This window comes from Topomyia yanbarensis, chromosome 2 (genome assembly GCF_030247195.1).
Source record: "Topomyia yanbarensis strain Yona2022 chromosome 2, ASM3024719v1, whole genome shotgun sequence".
Taxonomy (NCBI): Eukaryota; Metazoa; Arthropoda; class Insecta; order Diptera; family Culicidae; genus Topomyia; species Topomyia yanbarensis.
This window is the reverse complement of record NC_080671.1, coordinates 319,478,960-319,498,922: the sequence shown is the minus strand read 5'-3', so window position 1 is coordinate 319,498,922 and position 19,963 is coordinate 319,478,960. Positions and strand designations below refer to the sequence as shown.

Genomic DNA, 19,963 nt, shown 5'->3' with positions numbered 1-19,963 from the left:
ATTACAATATTGTAAAGAGAACAATCAAACGAAAAGTAATCATGACATTAATAATGGTTATATCTAGCATTTTCGTATTTTCATTTTTACTTTTACATAGTCACGTCAATAAAAATTGTCATCTCAAAACTGACGTTGAACTAGTCTATAAGGCGATTTATACTATTCCATTGTTATTTTTGAGATGGTAAATATTGTTGCAGTAACTATATTCGAAACATCATAAATACTAGAAGCATAGTGAAGCAGTAATCATTTTTTCTAGTATTACAGACGATACAGAAGTTTAGTATCATCGATCTCATGGTCATTACTACTATTTTGTTGAATAGTTGATGCAACCAGAAAAGTCTGGTCATACATACCATAACTTTTTTCTCAGTGTACTTTTCTATCTATCTCTCGTTTCTTCTGCTGAAAATTTTATAATTTATTTTATGGACATATTCGGTCTATCCACTCATTGAATGCTTACTATAAGTATTATACTATATATAATATGCATGAAAATGCATAAAAATCACAGCAGAAGAAAAGAGACGGGAATAGATAGTATGCTAACTATGCATATCCCAGTTAAGCTCAGCCGGAATTCTAGTTAGAATTGGTTGTGTCACTGGAGCCGGTATGCGAACTGGAACAAGCCAGAATTCCTGTTCATTTCCAGCTGAACTTTACTGGGTATTATTGTTTCTCAGTGTACCAAAATAGATTATAAGTATTTCTGACAGCTGATTTACAACCACAGATGCAATTGTGATTTTCGATTGATTGACACCAGTGTAGTGAAGTGTACTGGAAGTGAGCCATTTTTGCGCTTTCTAGCAAAAATGCAGAAAACTAGGTATGTTCCATTGACACTTCTGCTAGAAAGTGCAAAATCAGTGCACTCAACTACTCCGGTGCACCCTAGGGGCAGATCACTCTAAGAATGTATAACAAATTTGCATCAAATTAGAAAAAATGCATTTAATTTCCATTTTTGCATCAGCTTTGCACTCCCTCGCAGAAAAGTTTGTTTAACAAACGTCCTACGCTGATCCACTTTGTTCGATGTTTTGTTAAATATAGGGCTAGTTTTTCTGTAGGGTTTTGACGTCTTACACGCAACGCAAAAACATTGCACGCAACGCAAAATACATTATGAATTTCTATTTTGATGGAAATAAATGCATTTAATTTCGCTGATTTTTAAAAATGCATCACAAGTGATCTGCCCCTACGGTGCACCTCAATCGAAAATCCCAAATGTATCGCCAAAGGGTTTTGGTTTGTTTGTTTTCCTCACGGAATCACTCGGCACCGTTTCTATTTTAATGGGAATAGAAAGGCTTATAACTACTAGAGGTCGCATGCCGCTGTTAAAGACTAGTTTACAGTGGAAAAACTCTAGAAAGAGAACCGTGGATTGATTGGATTCGCGTTTAGCTGTCAAAAAACGAATCAAATCAAACATTTAACAATTGTACGTGTTGCCATACAAGGCCGGGGCATAAGTTACCAAAAATGCTGTTTTTCTCTCTGCAGTTCTCTTTCTAGAGTTTTTCTAGTTTACAGTTCAGTTTACAGGAAATGGGTCACGGGATTTAATCAGGAAAAATTCAAAATAAAGGATCTGCTGTTTCTAAAATATATGGAGTCGAAATTTATTACGTAATAAATTTACAGAATTTGAGCGAGAGCAATATAGCATTGCCACACCTTAGCATCCAGTACATTGGAGCTTGCACAGAAAATAATATTCTTGTAAACATTACAATAAATCCGTGTTCAAATTTACTATGGATCAAAATGGTAAAAACAATGGAAAATTAAGTCAACACAACCACTTAACAGGGAAAAGGACTATGCATCAATTAAAATTCTATTGTGTTGCGGACTATATTAATTATTTAAACCACTATACTTTTGCGTTAAAATTCACTTCATTTCCGGTAGTATTTATTATGCGTGTTGTTATCGTCCCGTTATTATCTTGTTATAATGTCACGACTAAGGTAAAATTAAATGCAATGTACAGACAAATTTCAGCTGACTATGATTTCCGTTTTAATACCCTAGAAACATAGTATTTCTAAGCGTCAAAAGAATCTTGACGTGCGCCATTTCGATCCAATCAACTTGTTTTTGTTTTCCGTTGCAATTTGTATTGCTTATTTTATTGTGAGAAAGAATTTTCTACAAAATAAATATAATTTATCATCCGCAATAAATTCCCAAAAGGGTAAATTGGACTAAACCGTTTTGCGCGTTAAGGGCACAGACTAACAGACATAAAACTCAAAAACAATGTTTCGCCCGCTTTAACGGTCATTTTAAATATATTTGTAGTTGGGACTGTTGCCACATTTGAAATTATGGCGGCACTGACATATGAACAAGCATATGGGGGATAGACCACTAGTGAAAAATTGTTCCCAAACCTGAGGGGTAACCCAGCAGTAAATGAGTGTTTGGGACTGTGAATAAAAGGTGGAGCTAGTGTTCTGGGGAAATTGTCGGATCGATGTTTTTTGAGGGAATTCCCTCATAGTGTTATGTCTGTTAGTCTGTGTTAAGGGCACGAATGTTTTTCGTCGCAGCAAGATTCATAGCGCTGTTCGGCGCACGATTCGTCGCTATTATAGTTACTATATTCATAGTTAGGTGGAGACACTGAGCGGAGCCAATTGAACATGTCAAACGCCGGAGCCAATCGAGCATGACGTCACATAATATGTTTTCTTTGGATGTATATGGAAAAGTATTGTGATTATGGTAATAACTATTTTACTCTTATCTTGTGTTATCGAGTGTAGAGAAACGAAAAGAACCAATTTTTTTCTGTAGCAAGAAGAGATATTCGCACAAGTATAAAATCATATCATCAGACCTTCGAATTGGTTTTTCTATTCGTGCATGTAAAGTTCTTACTCACGACGACAATGAAATTATTAAGCTAGAGCTTGAACATTAACATGGGATACCAGTGTTTTCTTCCTGAAATAAGAGCTGCCAGTTTTCCGGCTTTTGTGTACGCCTAACTCTTAATATAGTAACTCTAGTCGCTATGTATTTCTTTTGAGATGAATGACACATTCTTAGAAAAAATAAAAATTACATTTGACGTAAACAACGCAGCGACGTATATTTCTGTCCGATAATAGGATTTTACATGCTATGTAAAATTGAATATTATGACTCCTTAGATGTAAAACTCAGACTGAATGACCTAGAAAAAGCTGAACATCTCACATTTTACATGTAATAAAATGTATTTTGTTGTGAGTTAGGACGCTCCTTTTATGTGCATCTGGCAAGACGTAAAATTATGATTTTTTTGCTGTGCACTTTAACAAAAGATGGTGCAATTTTGTGTAAAAAACTTATTGTAAATGAAACATACGAAAACCTGAAGCTTTAGAAGTACAGTTTTCAGCCAGTTTTATTGACAAATTCAGTTAAAGTAAATACTTAGCACGCATTAAACTTGGGTAATATATATTTTTCGACGTTTTTCAGCATTAATTACCAAATGCGCCAATTTAAATCGACGCCTCAAAATGATTGAATGGCTCGTTTCCAATGAAACTACAATATCGTTACATTCTGATATTTAACTTTGTAATGCATGCGCGTGAATCTAGCTGCCAGTAATACATCCGCTCGTTCAGCGTAGCGCCATCTATAAATGACTAGTTGATGCAACGATTTCACTCATGATAGAGGAGAATTCTTGTACTTTAATTAATTGAGGAGCATGTGAAATTGTTTAATATTATTTTTTCAATGTTTATATATTTTATCCAAATAATTTTCTTATTATAAATACGTGCTAAACGAGGTATGTTACATACATTTTGCACTAAAATGTTGTTGAATAAGCTCCTCATAAATAACCTGCCCTACTAGCACAAACTCTTATTCCTGAAACATCTTTGAAAGTAGTATGGGTTCCCTGCACTTTCGCAAGTGGATGTTGAACTAACATTCCTTCCCTTCCTCGACGATTATAATTACTGTGTCAGGTGTACACTGTGATGCTTTGTTCCACTATGAAGAAAAAGCGTTAATCTCAAATTTTTGCGACACGATATGGTGGATATCTTGGTAACTATTAGCTGATCTTTGTACAGCCACCCACGATTTGTGCAATCGTATATACTATGCTATGCTATACAAATAATTAAATAGAAGTGTAGATCAAGATTTCATTTTCATTTTGCAGCGTTTGGTTGGGCAATGAGAGCGCGAGTCAATCCAAGGCCGATGATAGGAAGGGTAATGGCTGAATGGTCCATGCAGACCACAAAAACGCCATGGGAGAGGAGATTTTCAATATGCTGCACAGCAGATAACCACAGATTTTTCAATTTTAGACCTTGCGCTTAATTGTTGCCTCGCGCGAAAACCAAAAAAAAAAGGAAAGGTCGCCACATCTTGCTTTGAGACAAATTTATACGTTTTCCTTAGCACAGATATTAAAGGAATTATTGTATGCTTGACGAATAATTGCTCTGAAGAATGTGATGAAAAGGCGAAGGGTTACTGAAGATCATCTGGTATATTGTCAACTTCAGGGTTCTGGCATGGGACACTCCAAGCTAAAAAAAAGTACCTGCACCAGGACTCATCACCAAGCCTATACTCAAAAAAAAGTAAACGTTATGCCTATTGATTTTACACATAGATTTTTGCAATTAACGGAGGCATATAGACACTTTTTGCTGGTACATTATGTGTGTATTTACAAGAAATATTATTCTTACATTCACATTTCATAACTATTAGGCACATAAAACCCCATTCTATAACAATATGCATATATAACTTATGTGTGTGCATACATAGTTTATACAGTTGACACATAGTAGGTATGTGTGCGCATGATAACAATAGCATTTCTTCTTCATATGAATTTTAAGCGGTTTGAAGCAAATAGTATTAACGTTTGGATTTTTTTCAGTGATATGGAACCTCCACGGAGAACTTGGCCCTAAACCCACTTTTTGCATTATTTTGACACTGGCAAAAGTAGATAATAGAGGTCGCCAAGTTAAGTAATAGATCTGATCACATTGTTTTTTACTAAAGAGGAAATAGTTGTAGCCAATGTTTCTATCAGACATAATCACTGTATTACTGCTTTAGTGGAAAAGCCCCCGGACCACGTCAAGGTACGTCATGCCGAGGAAAATAGAAGTAGCCTAATAACTTTGCACAAGAAAGTATGGTACTAGAATGTCTTTGAACAAAGTTAGAGCTGTTCAAAGTTTGATGATTCGAATTAAGCGGCAAAAATCATTTATTTTAACAACACTGCCGATGTACCATTGATAGTCGGAGTTGAAGCTAAAATAATTTCGTAGTTTTCTTTAGTGGGGGGATATATTATACACATAAACAGAAGTAGAGAGGATTGAGACACTACAAAATGCTACGTGTATGTGACTGTGTGCTGCTTGTGAGTTTGTATTGGGATAAACCAATTTATTTTATGTTTGTATGCGCATTGGGTTGGGTTAATAATACAGGTGGAATTCTCATACCAAAATATTTTCGGCCACATTTTGGAACACACGGTTCATATTTCGGATGAACGTTATGCGTTTTTATCACCAAGACATCTTCTGTCGGTATTTCTAAAGAACGGACGAACTCAAGTATCTTAAATTTAAAAATAATTGGGTCATTATTGTTGTTTTTAATTTTTCATTTTGAACTACCTTGATCCCTATTCTTTTGCAGTGATAACTGTCAAAAATGTTAACGCCCGTGGCTAAATTCACTGTCAAAGAAGAACGATAGTGTCAAAATAAAACGTGTTTACAGCTTTTTAGAAAATCAATTAAAAATTATTCTGAAGTTTTAATGGTTGAATGTATCTATTGTTATATTTAGAAAGATGAGCTCTATCGGTTTATGAAATAAAAGGAGAATTTTTTTCTTCATTTAATGACCCAATTGGATGTCTTTCGACATGAGTCACTCGGTGTCTACAAAACACATAAGAGCAAACAAGTACGGCCTCACTGGTTTCTTTTAGGTAGGGCCACTACAAGGAAAAGGGAAGCTTGCTGATCAGTAGCTTACCCGAATAGCAATGCACAACAGTATTACAGCATTTTTTATTGTTACATTACAACGAAAAACAATGTTATCTTGGAAAATTTACAATGGAAATATAATCTACATTTGTTGTTTCTACATCCAATTTCATTGTAAACCCGATTTTTACATGGAAAAAGGGGGGTTGTTAAGGGATGTAACAATGAAAAAATTGATCTTTTCCCATACATTCTGAAATCAAAAACATCGATTTACATTGTTTTTTCCGTTGTAGATTTTGGAGGCAGGAAGGACTGCATCATAAGTACATTGATGTTACAAGAAAAGTTGTTGTTAACAAATAAAACTGTTGTAAATTCAACGTTTCTACGATTAATTTCGATATTACTTTCTGTTTGGGTAGTCCTCTCTTGGACTTTTCGACTACAGGTACAGATAGTGCTACGCATTGGTTTTGCACTTTCGAACAGAAGTGCAATAAACCGGGTATATTCTGACACTTCTGTATCAAAGCGGGAAACCAATGAGCCATTGCACCGGTTCAGTACCATCCAAAACGGCATTTAATAGCGACAAATGTCTTGCAGACTGTCGATTTCTGGCCGGTATCAATGCTTATCTGTGGCTGGGGCAACTTCTCTCCTGTGAACCATGTTGCTCCTGTTCTGCTGCTAACGACGACGACTAAACGAATGATGAGAAATTCAAACATGCCATGTCTTATAATCTCTGCATGGTTTAACGTCGTTAAAAGGCGGGGTTAACAATGCAATGGAATACTTGCGAACACGGGCCCAATAGTGCTGGCCAATCATGGCACAGATAATAATTGATTTCCGAAAATCATTTTTTCTCTATTTATGTAAGTTATACATAATTAGAAATCTAATAGAAGGTTCGTGAACATGTTTCTGACTGATTAGCGCAAACATTGTGCAATTCAGCAATTCAGTTTAGTGCATCCGAAATTTTGAAAAGGACCACCTGCATTGAAACGTTGTTCGGTCATGGCATTGCCCTATAAGTTCCGACTAGTGATGCTCGTGGACTGACTGGTTACACAACGGTAGTGAGTTAATGTGTAACTGGCAGCCAAATGGCCAAATGTACACAAATCAGACAATGAAGCTAAAGAATCAACGGGCTCTACACATGCAGAAGTGCGCTATAAAGAATAGCTGGAGGTTAACCGGCTCAATGAGCATTTTAAAAATGCACTTGTCGACAAAAAATAGTGAAGAGCAAACGCGTCATTTCTTCTCGAATTATCTATCGATGGTTCCGCGAGGACGTGGATATGAAAAAAATATAAGTTTAGGTTTAATCGGTGAAAAAGGACAGTACCATAAGCCCGCCGTCAGTGGTTTCTTTTGAAGATTCCCTTCGATAAAAAACAAACATGAATAATTTCCACTCTACGACGAACTGAGATTCGATCCACCGGGCATAGCTTAAAGATTCGATTTTAGAGTGATTGCAAAACCTTTCTATAGTAGACGCAAAAGGATATATGTGTAACGGAAAAGTGATAACTACTCGGATAGTATTGAAACCTTGCATGTGTTAGTAATCACCTCACATTGATTCGTTTCCTAAGGCCACGTTTTCAATTTATTTCACGTTCACGAAAGACAATGACTCCAAACCTTCTGATGCAACTCGCAGTCGTTCTTCCTTTTTCAGACGCTTTTGTTTAGAAGAGCTACCTGTTCTCTTTCGCTTCACGGTTTCATTAGTAGTTGGCACTTCCGTTGCAGCATCTTCATCCGCCACATTTTTCTCGCCGTTGACTTTAGGCTTTTGACCACTTTTCTTGGTCGTTTCCGTAGTATCTTTTTTATTTTTAATCTTGACATTTCTGATAGGTTCTATATGAAGAAGTTTGCAGAGTCGCACATAGTGGTTCATAGTCTGGGAGTTCAAATTGATTCGTCGCAACGTTTGTACTTGAGGTCCTACTTGTTCCCACGATATGATTTGAGCTTCAGGATGCTGTCTCTGAAAACTGTGCAATTCCAACAGAAGCTGAACAAGTTCGCTAAACTCATTCTGAGCAATGGTATCAACCTGTTGTTGCTCACCGATATATTGCACCAGACAGCTCGCTATACTTTTGAGAGCTTTTTGAGAGGCTTGAAGATTTACACTAACAAATCGTCGGTTCTTCATAAGTTCTTTCAGAAGCTGCAATGTTTGCGTTTTGCGAACTATCCGGACTTTATTCTGAAGGCCATTTTCTGCCAGAACTTTTGCTAAACGCCAGTTCCCAACCCAGTTCATACGAAACAGACACTGAAAAACGTTTAAAGTTAGCGGAGGATTTCGATCTGGTATAAATGTTTTTAAGTATTTGCAAAAAATCTTGTCTATGTTGGTGTTTTGTGCCCCCAAAACATTCTGATCAATCAATTGCGAACAGATAACTATGAACTGGCAAGCTTTCGTCAGATACTGATTCTTTTCAGGGAAATATGAGCCTTTGGCAACTTTTTCCATTAAATCTGTTAATATCTGCGATAGTTGCTCTGGTGAAACATCCGTTGCATCCACATTGAACTGCTTGATTTTGGTTAGACTGTTAAAAATGTGCCGATAGCGATCAAGTATTTGTTTATGTTTTGGGTCCTTGATTGCCACTGGTAGCATTTCAAATACATACAGCATTAATTCCAAGCAAATGATCATGTTGGGGGAGTTTTTCAAATAAATGTCGATCAAGTCAAATACCCGCATCCGAAAATGCGTCAAAGTAGTCTCGACACGTTCTTCCGCCTTTGTAGGCTTAGACTGTTTTGATTGCTTGAACATTTTAAATGCTGCGGCCAATGCTTCATCTAGTTTTCGACCCTGCTCCTCGTTCATGGTGTCTAGATCCACAGATTCGGTATCAGTTTCTGGATTCGCTCCTCCAAGGGCGGCATGAATGGTCATTCGCATTTTATCAGTCACTTTTTCATCATCTTCATCATCAGTAAACTCGGTCTCGTCTTCATTATCACTCTCAGACTGTTTTTCGTCGTCATCGGTCATGTCACTGCAAAGGAGTGTTTTAATGAAAAATGGTTTTACACACTGTTGGAAAAACTTACCCATTTGAATCTTCGACGCTAGAGTCATCGTCATTAAACGCTTGTGCAGCTTCCTCCTCTCCGTTCTCATGCTCCGCCGCAGTCAGCGGGTTTATTTTGTCCTTTAAATTGATGACCGATAAAATTTGATTAAATGCCGTAAGCGTCAACTTGCCCGATAAATGCGGGAAAACATGTCCTATTACTTTACGCAATAGATGCGAATTTTGCGACATGAGATTAAGAAACAAGTCAACCACTACCTCAATCCACTCGGGTTCTTCGTTCAGATCATTCCGACCGTTTTCCATCATACTCTTGGATTTAGAAGTTCTCTTGCTTTGCACACGTTTCATTACACTTTCTAATTCTGCTATCGAACTTTTTGCCAACTCGGGATCACTGAAAAGATGCAGACCCATATACATCATCAGTATATCGAAAACAGTGGCGAGTTTCTTGTTGAGCTTATCTTTGGTGTGAACTATTTCATGCATTCGATGCCAGAGCTGTAAATTATCTTCGCTTAGCGGCGTTCGAAGTGATTTATTACCTACGCTTTGTAGAATGTTCTCGACATGATCGACAATCGACAGTAGGAAAGATTTTTCTTTCGTTAGCTTTGAATGCTTGTGTTCTAGACAATTGAAAAACATTGTCTTCATTGTAGGGACTAACTCTGAAGTTATGGCAGAGTTCTGGCTTTTGCTGCTTTTGAGAATTTTTACTCCGTCTGAGGAGTAAAACACGCCAAGATTAAGGAAAAATTTAACCATGCCGATGCTCCATTCTTCTTCCGGTAAAATGACACGATGAGAAAGTAACTTTTGCAATGCTTGGGCAGCATGAACACGTTCAGAATTCAGCAAATCTGTGCTTGTTTGAGCTAAAACCATTTCTTTCAGAAGAGCTGCAACTTTCTGCACACTAGCTCCATCGTTCATTGTAGCCAATAAATGCTGAACAGTTTTGTTTGAAGCATACTTTTCAATAAGGATACTGCTAGGTGAGTTGATCAACTTTTCAAATATTTGCAACTTACATTGTTCATCAGAAATATTGGCGTAACATTTATTTAATGTCTCAAAGGCTTCCTGATACAAATCGCGTACGTCTTCGCTCAACTGGTTAAAGTTTTTAATTCTATTAATTATCATAGTCATGAGACCAGGGCTTAGTAAAACTGGAACAACGGAGAAATCGGTCAATTTGTTGATGATGGTTATCAAAACTCGAAGCGACACTATGTCTTTAAATTTGTACACACTATCATCCTTTTGTAGAACCTTATCAAGTCCGTGTGTCCAGAATTCAGCAACAAGATTCTTCTTCACCAGATGATCAACAAAGGTATCGTAAAATGGATGATTGATTGCAAGAGTATGTTTGATATCCATAAGTAGCATTGCCAGATATTCGTAATTGTTTACGTGAAGCAGCTTTGGGCAACCAAAATTATTTTCAAAAAACTGTTGGTTTACTGATTTCTTATGATTTGTCGAGGCAGTTAGTAAAAAGAGTAACGTATCCATTGAATGTTGTTCCTTGGGAACATTTATCATTGGCTCAAAAATAGGCCAAACAATTTTGGTGAATTTTTTGGAGTCAACCTGCAGGGAATAAAAAAGTCGCTTTTTTACAATAAACATTTACCTTGTGCTAAAACATGTGCTCACCTTTTGAACTAACTCACTAAGATACACCATTGCTAGCGAGGTAACCATCTTGTGTGCACCCTTTTTTAAAGTTTTTACCACCGTTTGTAGCTCCAAATCGGAAGCACTTTGTATTAAATCAGCAGTAACAATTGCTCCGCATATTGACACCTTACCTACTTTAAGCTCTAACTTTGTCTGTTTGTCTTCATTGCCTTTATCCGTGTCGGAAAGCTCCGACTTGACTAGCTCAAATATTTCTGTGATCGTTGGGCAATATGGGGTATTCTTTACCTGTTGCAAGTAGCCAACGAGTGCTGTGAAAAATCCTGCTCTTGAAGCGTTGTTGTTTGAACCAACACCACGTACTAACCGCTTTAGAGCATACGAACGTTCTTTTTCTTTCTGCAAATGTATATCAAAAAAACAGATCAGATCTGAAGAATCGCCGATTTTGAAGGTTATGTATCCATACCTGATCAACACCGTCCCCTTCGCAAAGGAATGTTATAAGATCATATGCACCTTGAATGCGGATCTGTTCATCTTCACTAATGAAATTGTTGAAAAACTTGAACACCGTTTTATCCAGTAATTTACCGGTCTTACTGTTTGCATTTTGCACCATTATACAATTTTAATATTCAACAACCGCTCACATGCGACGAGAAATAAACCACTTCTGGGAACAAAACAGAGATGCCAGGTACTTTTTTCAAATGTCTGCAATAATAATTTTAAAAGTCTGGGAAGTACAAAAAATGTCAGGAAAGCTAGTGTAACGAGGGGAACGTCACTTCAGAATGATTGTTTTATTCCGTTCAGTTTTACACGAATTCGTACTTTTTCCGGTAATTTTAGAAAATTTTGACAATGTTCTAACAAATCGAGCATTGTTAAGAAAAATCGAAGAAATTACAAAAAATCTATCCAATCTCAAGCAAATTTTGCTCGAATTTCGACGATTTTGATGGAACTGGCAACTCTGTATACTCAATGTTTGAATCTTTCAACAATTCTGGCAACAAAATTTATGTTTTTGTTTTGATTTGGTCATGCAGTTATGCTGCTGGTAATGTTTTGTTTTGGTTTCATCGAGCACTGAAGCTGTCAAAACGTGAATTTCGAGCATTTCATTTTGTTTTTCATGACACATTTCAAATCATCTTCGGCCAATTGAAACTTTTTTTGGCAATGTTGAAAATGCGATTCCATTTCGAACTAACTAATGTTAATCTTTATCAATCCGTTCAGAAATATAAATTTTATGTTCATTTCATCAACAAATCAAGGAGTGTCGTTCCCCTCGTAGTGTAACCAAAAGCCTTTATATTCAAAAATCTGCAAATGTCTGCAACAAAACATAAAAATCTGCAAATATCTGCAACCAAACTAGAAAATCTGCAAATATCTGCGTCATCCAAAAAATCTGCAGCTTAAATTAAAAGTCTGCGAATTTGCAGACTTGTCTGCAAATCTGGCATCTCTGGAACAAAATCATAACACGCACACGAGCTGACAGATCATTGAGTGCACGCTCGTAAAAAGTTACTCAAAAATGAGTTTAATCCCACCCATTTCCAGATAAAGTGGAACAACCCTTAAATTGAGTAATTCCGGAGTTACTCAAATTTGAGTAAGCCAGCCTGAACCAAAAACTGAGTAATTATTACTCGGTTTTTGAGTACAATATTATCTACACTAAACCCAAAAGTGCTTCACTAGTACTCAGATTTTGAGTTCAACATTGCTCAAATTTTGAGTTCAGTACAAATTTAACAAAACCAAAAATTAAGTAATTATTACGCAGACTTTGAGTTGAACATTACTCAAATTTTGGGTTCAGTAGAACTTCAACAAAACCAAAAATTGATCGATTTTTACTCATATTATGAGCAGAAGCTTACCCAATTTTTGAGTAGACAACAAAGCCAGTTGTAATTCCTCAGTTTTTGGGTAGAATATTGCCCAATTTATGAGTGCAATATTCCTCTAAGAACGGTTGGTTTCAAAATCGTCCAATGAAGGACGTTCGTTGGACCAATTTGGGCATCGTCCAAATAACCGTTCAACGAACGTCCATCGTTGGACCCGTGTTGAACGATTTTGAAACAATTTTTTGGACGTCTCAGTGGGATTTCATTAAAACCCAGTAAAGTTCAGCCGGAAATGAGCCGGAATTGCAGCTGTTTCCAGTCAGTATTCCGGCTCCAGTGACACAATCGATTCTAGTTAGAATAGGTTGTGTCACTGGAGCCGGAATACTGACTGGAGCCATCCGGATTATGACTTGCAATTCTGAATGGTTTCTGTAAGAAGAAATGCAACAACCGATTCCTATTTAAATTGGTTCATGATCGATTGTTGCATTTGAACTGGAACTAAACCGGTTTACATCCAGTGAAGAAATTGGCCGTCAAAATTTTGTTTTGGATACAACACAATGCAGTCTTTCTTTTCTTATGGAATATTTTTACAATAATAATTAAAGAAACTTCTGTTTATTAAATTTTATGGTTTTTAGTAAGTATTGTATAAAAAAGTTGTCCTTTTATTTGTTGTCAATACGTGCGCGGGAAACTTCAATAAAAGTTTGGACGAGTCTATTCACAGTTGTCCTCTGACTGTGCGGAATTATATTATATATGGCACATGCCAGAAAGTCCCAAAACATTCTAAAATTAGGTGGCACCTCCACTCCGAGAACTGCGTGGCATTTGAATAAAATTTCCACTGCATGAATAGAATTGTTAGTCTCGAATATAACTTTTGACATTAAAAATGTCTTACTCCACTATCTGGGGCTAGGTGTCATTCTAAAATCTAAACTATCTCCCATGTAACGAAACTATGTAAGGTTTGCACGCTTATAACTCCGATATTACTAGATGGATTTTAATCATTCATACACCAACCGATTCAGAAACACCTAACTTAAATATTGGTAATAATTTAATATCTCCCCAATAAAAGTAGACTTTTGGAAATTGGTAAAATTAAAAAGTTCACAAAAAACGGGAAAAATACCATTCGTGAGGCAGATTTCTCAGACACAGCCGTCAAAAGAGGGCAGCTTAGTTGCTCAATGAAACACGAAAAGTCATAAATAGAAGCAACGCATGTCCGTTTAAATCAGTTGTTGCTCTTATCCCACACGAGCAACGTCGTTTCCGGGCGATGCAATAAGCGCTATCGATTTTCGGTAACGTTGGCATTTGCACACACTCGCACCTAAGTGACTAAACCATATACGGTTAGTTTATAAATAGAGGCGACGCGTACCCGTTTGAATCAGTTTTTGTTCTTATGTCGAACGGGTAAGATCATGGCTGCAGCGTCTGGGCACTACAATAAGCGGTAGACGCTATGCATTTTCGGCAGCGGTGGCCGTGTGCGGATTTGTCGGGTACCAGCATGGTGTCACAGAATGATTTGCAAAGTGGGTGGGCGGGGTGGTTTGGATTTAATTCAATACGGTGTGTGCTGCTTAAGAGTGTTGCGTTTCAAAAAAATATATTTATTTTTATGCATGCGTGTGCGTTGTAACTTGTTAATCCATGTTTACGGCGCTTTGTAGCTGCGTAGGGTAAAGAGCCTATTGGTTTTCATGTTTCATATTTCGGTTGTTTTTTATCAGTAAGGCATCTGCACGTTGCTTCTGTAGTTATTGCACTGTTCAGCAGCGTAGTATTTTATATAGAAGAGTACACTCAGGTTTTTTACGCGGATTTTGAAATTTACGCGGTTTTCATTAACGCGTTTTTTTTTCATTTACGCGGTTTTCATTTACACGGCCTGTATCCCCTGCGTAAAAAATCTGAGTGTAATTGCATCGGAAACAATCACATTCCCAGCAGAACTTTTTGTTTTCTAATTTCAAACACTTTTGTTTCGTACTGTACACAACGAAAAATTTTAAAACAGAACTTACCGTCCCAGCAGCAGTTTAAGCGGGTGTTCTTTTTCGATTCAAATTCAAGCCATGTCTTAAGCGTTACTGGACTTAAATTGTTTTCCCAGTTTATGCAGTCAGAGTATCTGTCCTGCCCTATGTATTTAAAACACAGTTCTAATTGCGTTTTAAAGTATACAACAAATAGAACGGTTGGGTATACTAATTTAAATTTTAAAATAAATCTGTTTTAAATTATGAAACAAACCGCTGTACTGAAGATATAATTATGTCAGTCCTATTACCAAATAAAACACCTATATAACATAAAACGCTGCAGAATTGGTTTAATAATACAATGTTTACACTACAGAGTTATAACACGTTTTAATAATTAGCAACAAGAAAAATGTCACCAAGATAGCATAAAAACTCGTTTTAACTGGTAGTGCGAACGTTGCATAACAATGTAATTTATCAAATAATTTCATTTTTTCCACCACTAATCGATCAAGAAATACTTAAACTTAAGATTGTTTACTTAAGCTCATTAGTACATTATTGAAAATTTAAATGGAAAATGAAATTTCATATTTCATGGAGAATCTGTATATTTCCGTTGGCGGGCGTGGGCTTCCTCATCACAGCTCTCAATATGGAACATTTCTTTTGAATATATTTTCTTGTCAGACCAGCCTATTTTTACTAGATGGATCAGCCAAACAATGCCAATTACCTAGTGAGATACTTGATTAATTAATAGATTACCGTTAAAAGACCTTCAATAAATTATGTTTGATGGGGAGGGTATATAGCAAATTGTAACATATGAAAACAGGCGAGTGAACAAGAACGTGAGTCGATATGTGTGATAGATAAAATTCATTTGCACGCTCTTGAAAAAAGCTACATTTTTAATGTCACCGTGGTCGTGTCCTGTACACAACCCTTTAATTTTTTTTCTCACAAATGACGGCATAATTTCCTCTTTTCATCGGGCTTGCTACGCACACCATGTGTAGTATGGAATCAGTTGCGGGGGATGCCATGTATGTATCTAAGCACTCCTAATGATGATATAAAATCATTACATCTAACCTTATGTATATTATATTGCATTTACCCCAATCCAACGAATTAAAATTGAAGCCGAATGTTCTTCGCCTACAGTTGGACAGCCTACCAGCGTTCTTTTTTGTCCGCGAATTGGCATATGAGAAATTATTCTCAAGCATCCTCGAATGTGATCTGTGAATAGTTTTACAAATTTAAAATTTTATGACAGACCTTTGGGCTAAATTAAAAAAAATTATATCTCACCATCTTCTACTCTAGAGAATCTGGACGGTGAATAAGATAGACACTGAGAGAAGACATCCTCGATTTTGAGACCTTCTGTTCTGTTAGGATACAATCTCTCAAACATTTGACGAATCTAGAAAAAGTGATATGATATAAATATTCATATGTTCCGTGAATACCATAAAGTGAAATAGTAAATAATAAAAAATAAACATGTTACCACCAATCCTTCATATGAACACAGGTGTGGAAACATATCCAAGATATCATTAACGGGTTTCTTTTCTTTTAATAACAGTTTGAGGACTGGAAAGCATCGGTCCATTTCATCACAAATATGTTCTGCTACTGATGCCGATGCAAGCATTACTCGGAGCAATTGAGCCCGCTCTACAAGTTCAGTTGAAACGGACTCTTCTACAGGCATAGTTCCTCGATTATATTTATGTTTTTCTGCAGGTAGCTGTTTGATGACATTCCGGATGCGATGAAATATCATGCCAGTATGAGCACCCTTTTCCTTGCCTCCGTTGCGCCAAAAGAAAAATGACTAGCATGAAAATAATTATAATTATATTAGAGAAATTAAATAAGCATAGAATAACAAACCTCATCAGGAGCAGTTGGTGTGACTCGCGTATTACTAAGTTGTGGAAATAATTTTACGATTTGAACAGCTGCCGCATGCTGTTGATCAACAGAAGGATACCTGCGCATTTAGAGATCATTGGTTCGTTACTCCGAAAAAGACCAAAAAGATTCCGTGAAAGATTAAGTTCTAAATTTCTTAAAAAAAATCTAAATGGTAAAAGTATGAACGGTATTTGATTCGTAATTCTTTGCATGCTGGGACACATCTATTATTTTCTGAAGAAAATCGGTCAGTTTATTACTGTTTTAAAAGTCTGTAAATGTCTGGACCAGGCATACGCAGAACTTTTTTTTAATCACCGATATCATACTTTTGGATCTGCCTCTCGTTTCTTCTGCTGCAAATTTCGTGCATTGGACGTATTCGGTCTATCCACTAATTGAATATTTACTAGAAGTATATGCTAGAAAATGCATGAAAATTCTCGACAAACATATGATTACGGCCTAAAAGCCAACTGTCAAAATCCACTTTGAATGGAAATTCCGGACAAACCGTTACACGCCAATCACAGCCCTGTGGAAGTCGACATCAAGCTCAATCAAAAAATCGGACTGTCGACATTCGAAAGTTCACCCTTTTTGCAGTCGACAAAGTAGTCAGCGACTTTCAACGACCAGTGTACTGTCAACAACCAAAGATGGCGTCAACGGAACAATTTTTTCTTGAGGTAAGTAATTTAATTGCAGCTGAAAACAGAAAAATTCAACCAGCGACAATCATATTTTCTCTTGTTTATTGATAATCCATCACGGCGAAAGTATTGCGCATTACAGTGCATCATTGTACGAATAATGCACACTACCTTCGACGTGATCCCCTTGCTTAGAACAAGAAAAAATATGATTGTCACTGATAGAATTTTCCCGTTTTCAACTGCGTCCAGAAAATTATCAATTGCAGACCTTGACAGTTGGTCGGTTTTTGCACTTCGTCTAATCACGCCACGGTAACGATAAATTTTATGCTTTCAGATGACGCGGAAAAGGACTATGCTGAAAAGTTACCCCAGTCGGGACTGCTGCTGGTGAACCGATTCCAGAACGGATGCTGTAGCACGAAATTAATAAAGAAACGGTTTCCAATCCTGCAGGTGATCGTTGCAGGTCTCACGGTTGGATTGACTGTAATCCCGCAGGGAATCGCTTACACAGTGGTGACAAATCTCGAATCGTGCGGGCTGCATTTTGCCTTTGTGGGTTGTTTTGTATACGAATGCTGCAAGGACCGACGGGCATAATGTCACTGATGATACAGATCCGTGTGGCTAATCTTGGGCCGACCTTTGCAATACTGTCTGCATTTCTTAGCGGTTGTCTTGTGTTGCTTGGGCTTTTGAGTTTGGGTAAGTAATCAAAATTATGATTTGTGCTATGTAATAACGTCATATTTTTCCGACAGGTTTCCTGGTTCAGTTCATATCGGTGCCTGTTACGGTCGGGTTTACTTCGGCCGCTGCAGTGTCCATTGCCACTGGTCAGGTCAAGTCACTACTAGGTCTAGCTGGAAAGTCTAATGAATTCATTGAATCGTGGGTCAATGTGTTCCGTTACATTCATCTCACACGGCTGTTTGGTTGCCTTTCTTGGAATTAGTTCATTCGTGATTTTTCTGCTGATGATGCAATTGAAGAACCTGACTGGTCGGTGGAAATGCCATGATCGTCATTGGGGCTACCCTCCTGGTGTATCTGCTGAACAAGAATAGGCATTCTCCATTGCAGTTGACGGGTAGATTATTCATCATTGTGCATAGAATTAATGATTAATTGTTTATCTTTTAGATAACGTAACCTCCGGCCTTCCTCCAAAACAACCTTCACCATTGTCAACGGATGTCAATAACCAAACGTACACCTTTGTGGATATGATCACCTGGCTGGGAACATCGGTGATCGGATCGCACTACCAATTATCGCCATTCTTGAGTGTGTTGCGATCGCTTTTGCTAAGGGTAAGACCGTCGACACTTCGCAGGAAATGATTGCTCTCGGGTTGTGTACTATAGCTGTGTCGTTTTTTCTTCTATGCCAGTGACCAGGTCCTTCACGCGATCAGCTGTCACCAACATCAGCGGGGTAAGTGCTCTTACGGGGGGTGTTACCACTGGCATCCTAGTTGGGCGTTGGGACTACTGACAAGCACTTTCTGTTACATTCCGAAAGCTAGCCTAACAGGTAATTATTCCTGCCATGTTCTTTATACTGGAGTTTCACGCTGCTGCCGATATCTGGCGAACGAAGAAAATCGATATCATTCCATATTGCGCCACCCTAATGTTTTGTCTTGTTCTTGTGTTAGAGTATGGAATAATCGTCGGAATCGGGATAAATCTTTGCTTCGTACTGTATAATGTCACGTCCACAAAATTTTCACCGGATCGAACTGATCAACAGCGTTGATCTTTTCATCGTCACACAGTGTCACCTGTTCATACAAAGTTGTGACAAAATTATAAAAATTGGTGTATGTGGCTAAAAATTGGGGTTCCAACTAATTTTGGGTCGCTGAATCCATTTCTGCCATCAGTTTTGAAATTCCATATTTTTTTTCCATTACTATTGTGTAAACCCATTTGAAGGCGTTGGTCGTTAAAGGGTTAATATATACGTTAATCACAGTAGCCAATCACATCGGAAGTGATTGACAAAGCTGGTACAAATCACTAATTTTTCAGTAATATGATGTTGTTTAGGCAACCAATTTGTTAGGAGATTTATGAGCTACAGCGCGTCTCCATAAGAGTATTTTCAAAAACATTGATGTAATAACTTCGGCGCAAAGATGCGCAAGATGTGGCCTGTATATCTTGAAACTACACTAAATTTTGAGTCAGAATCATGATAAGTGACCCATGGAAGACCATCTCAAAAATTGGAAGACGTATAAAGATAAATTACTGATATGACATTGAATTTCTAAATTAGTTTTTCTTGATGCAGAACAAACCTTAATCATTTCTGCACAAAAAGCTCACATCTATAGTATAGCATATTCATTCGTCTTTCCAAAGAACTCAAAATTACTCTAATCGGCCGTATAGTTCTTGAGAAGGTACTGAAGTTCTAAGGTACTAACATTGACTGAATTGAATTGAACAGAAATCCTCGACATCACTTGCTTCAACGACATGTTAAAAATTATTTTTCATCCTATTATCGTAAAATTTTGAGTTACTTTTATTCAAACTTAGAGAAAATAAAATAAATATTTACGAAAAAATTACAAGACATTGAGAGAGCAATTTATTTTGAACAACTTAGTTTAGTATTCTGCATCATGACGTGTTGATTTACTAATGGACGTTCTATAGATACTGCGAAATATCCATACATTATACAGTATAA

General features: G+C 37.1%; 2 protein-coding genes and 1 pseudogene across 2 annotated transcripts; 1 reads left to right on the top strand and 2 right to left on the bottom strand.

Annotated features, from left to right (window-relative positions):
- Nucleotides 1–7,611: 7,611 nt before the first annotated feature.
- On the bottom strand, nt 7,612–11,459 carry LOC131683736 (uncharacterized). Its single transcript, XM_058965990.1, has 4 exons — nt 11,247–11,459; nt 10,793–11,176; nt 9,138–10,726; nt 7,612–9,082 (listed from the first exon to the last, which is right to left on the bottom strand). The coding sequence occupies exons 1-4, from the start codon at nt 11,397–11,399 to the stop codon at nt 7,660–7,662; spliced, it is 3,549 nt and encodes a 1,182-aa protein (XP_058821973.1). The 5' UTR covers nt 11,400–11,459; the 3' UTR covers nt 7,612–7,659.
- A 4,154-nt stretch (nt 11,460–15,613) lies between these two features.
- LOC131680554 (uncharacterized) lies at nt 15,614–16,885 on the bottom strand. The gene is made up of 5 exons (XM_058961269.1): nt 16,575–16,885; nt 16,186–16,515; nt 15,984–16,098; nt 15,787–15,911; nt 15,614–15,730 (listed from the first exon to the last, which is right to left on the bottom strand). Exons 1-5 carry the CDS (start codon nt 16,680–16,682, stop codon nt 15,614–15,616), a joined length of 795 nt encoding a protein of 264 aa, XP_058817252.1. The 5' UTR covers nt 16,683–16,885.
- A 434-nt stretch (nt 16,886–17,319) lies between these two features.
- Nucleotides 17,320–19,134, top strand: LOC131683734 (sodium-independent sulfate anion transporter-like; annotated as a pseudogene).
- Nucleotides 19,135–19,963: the final 829 nt, after the last annotated feature.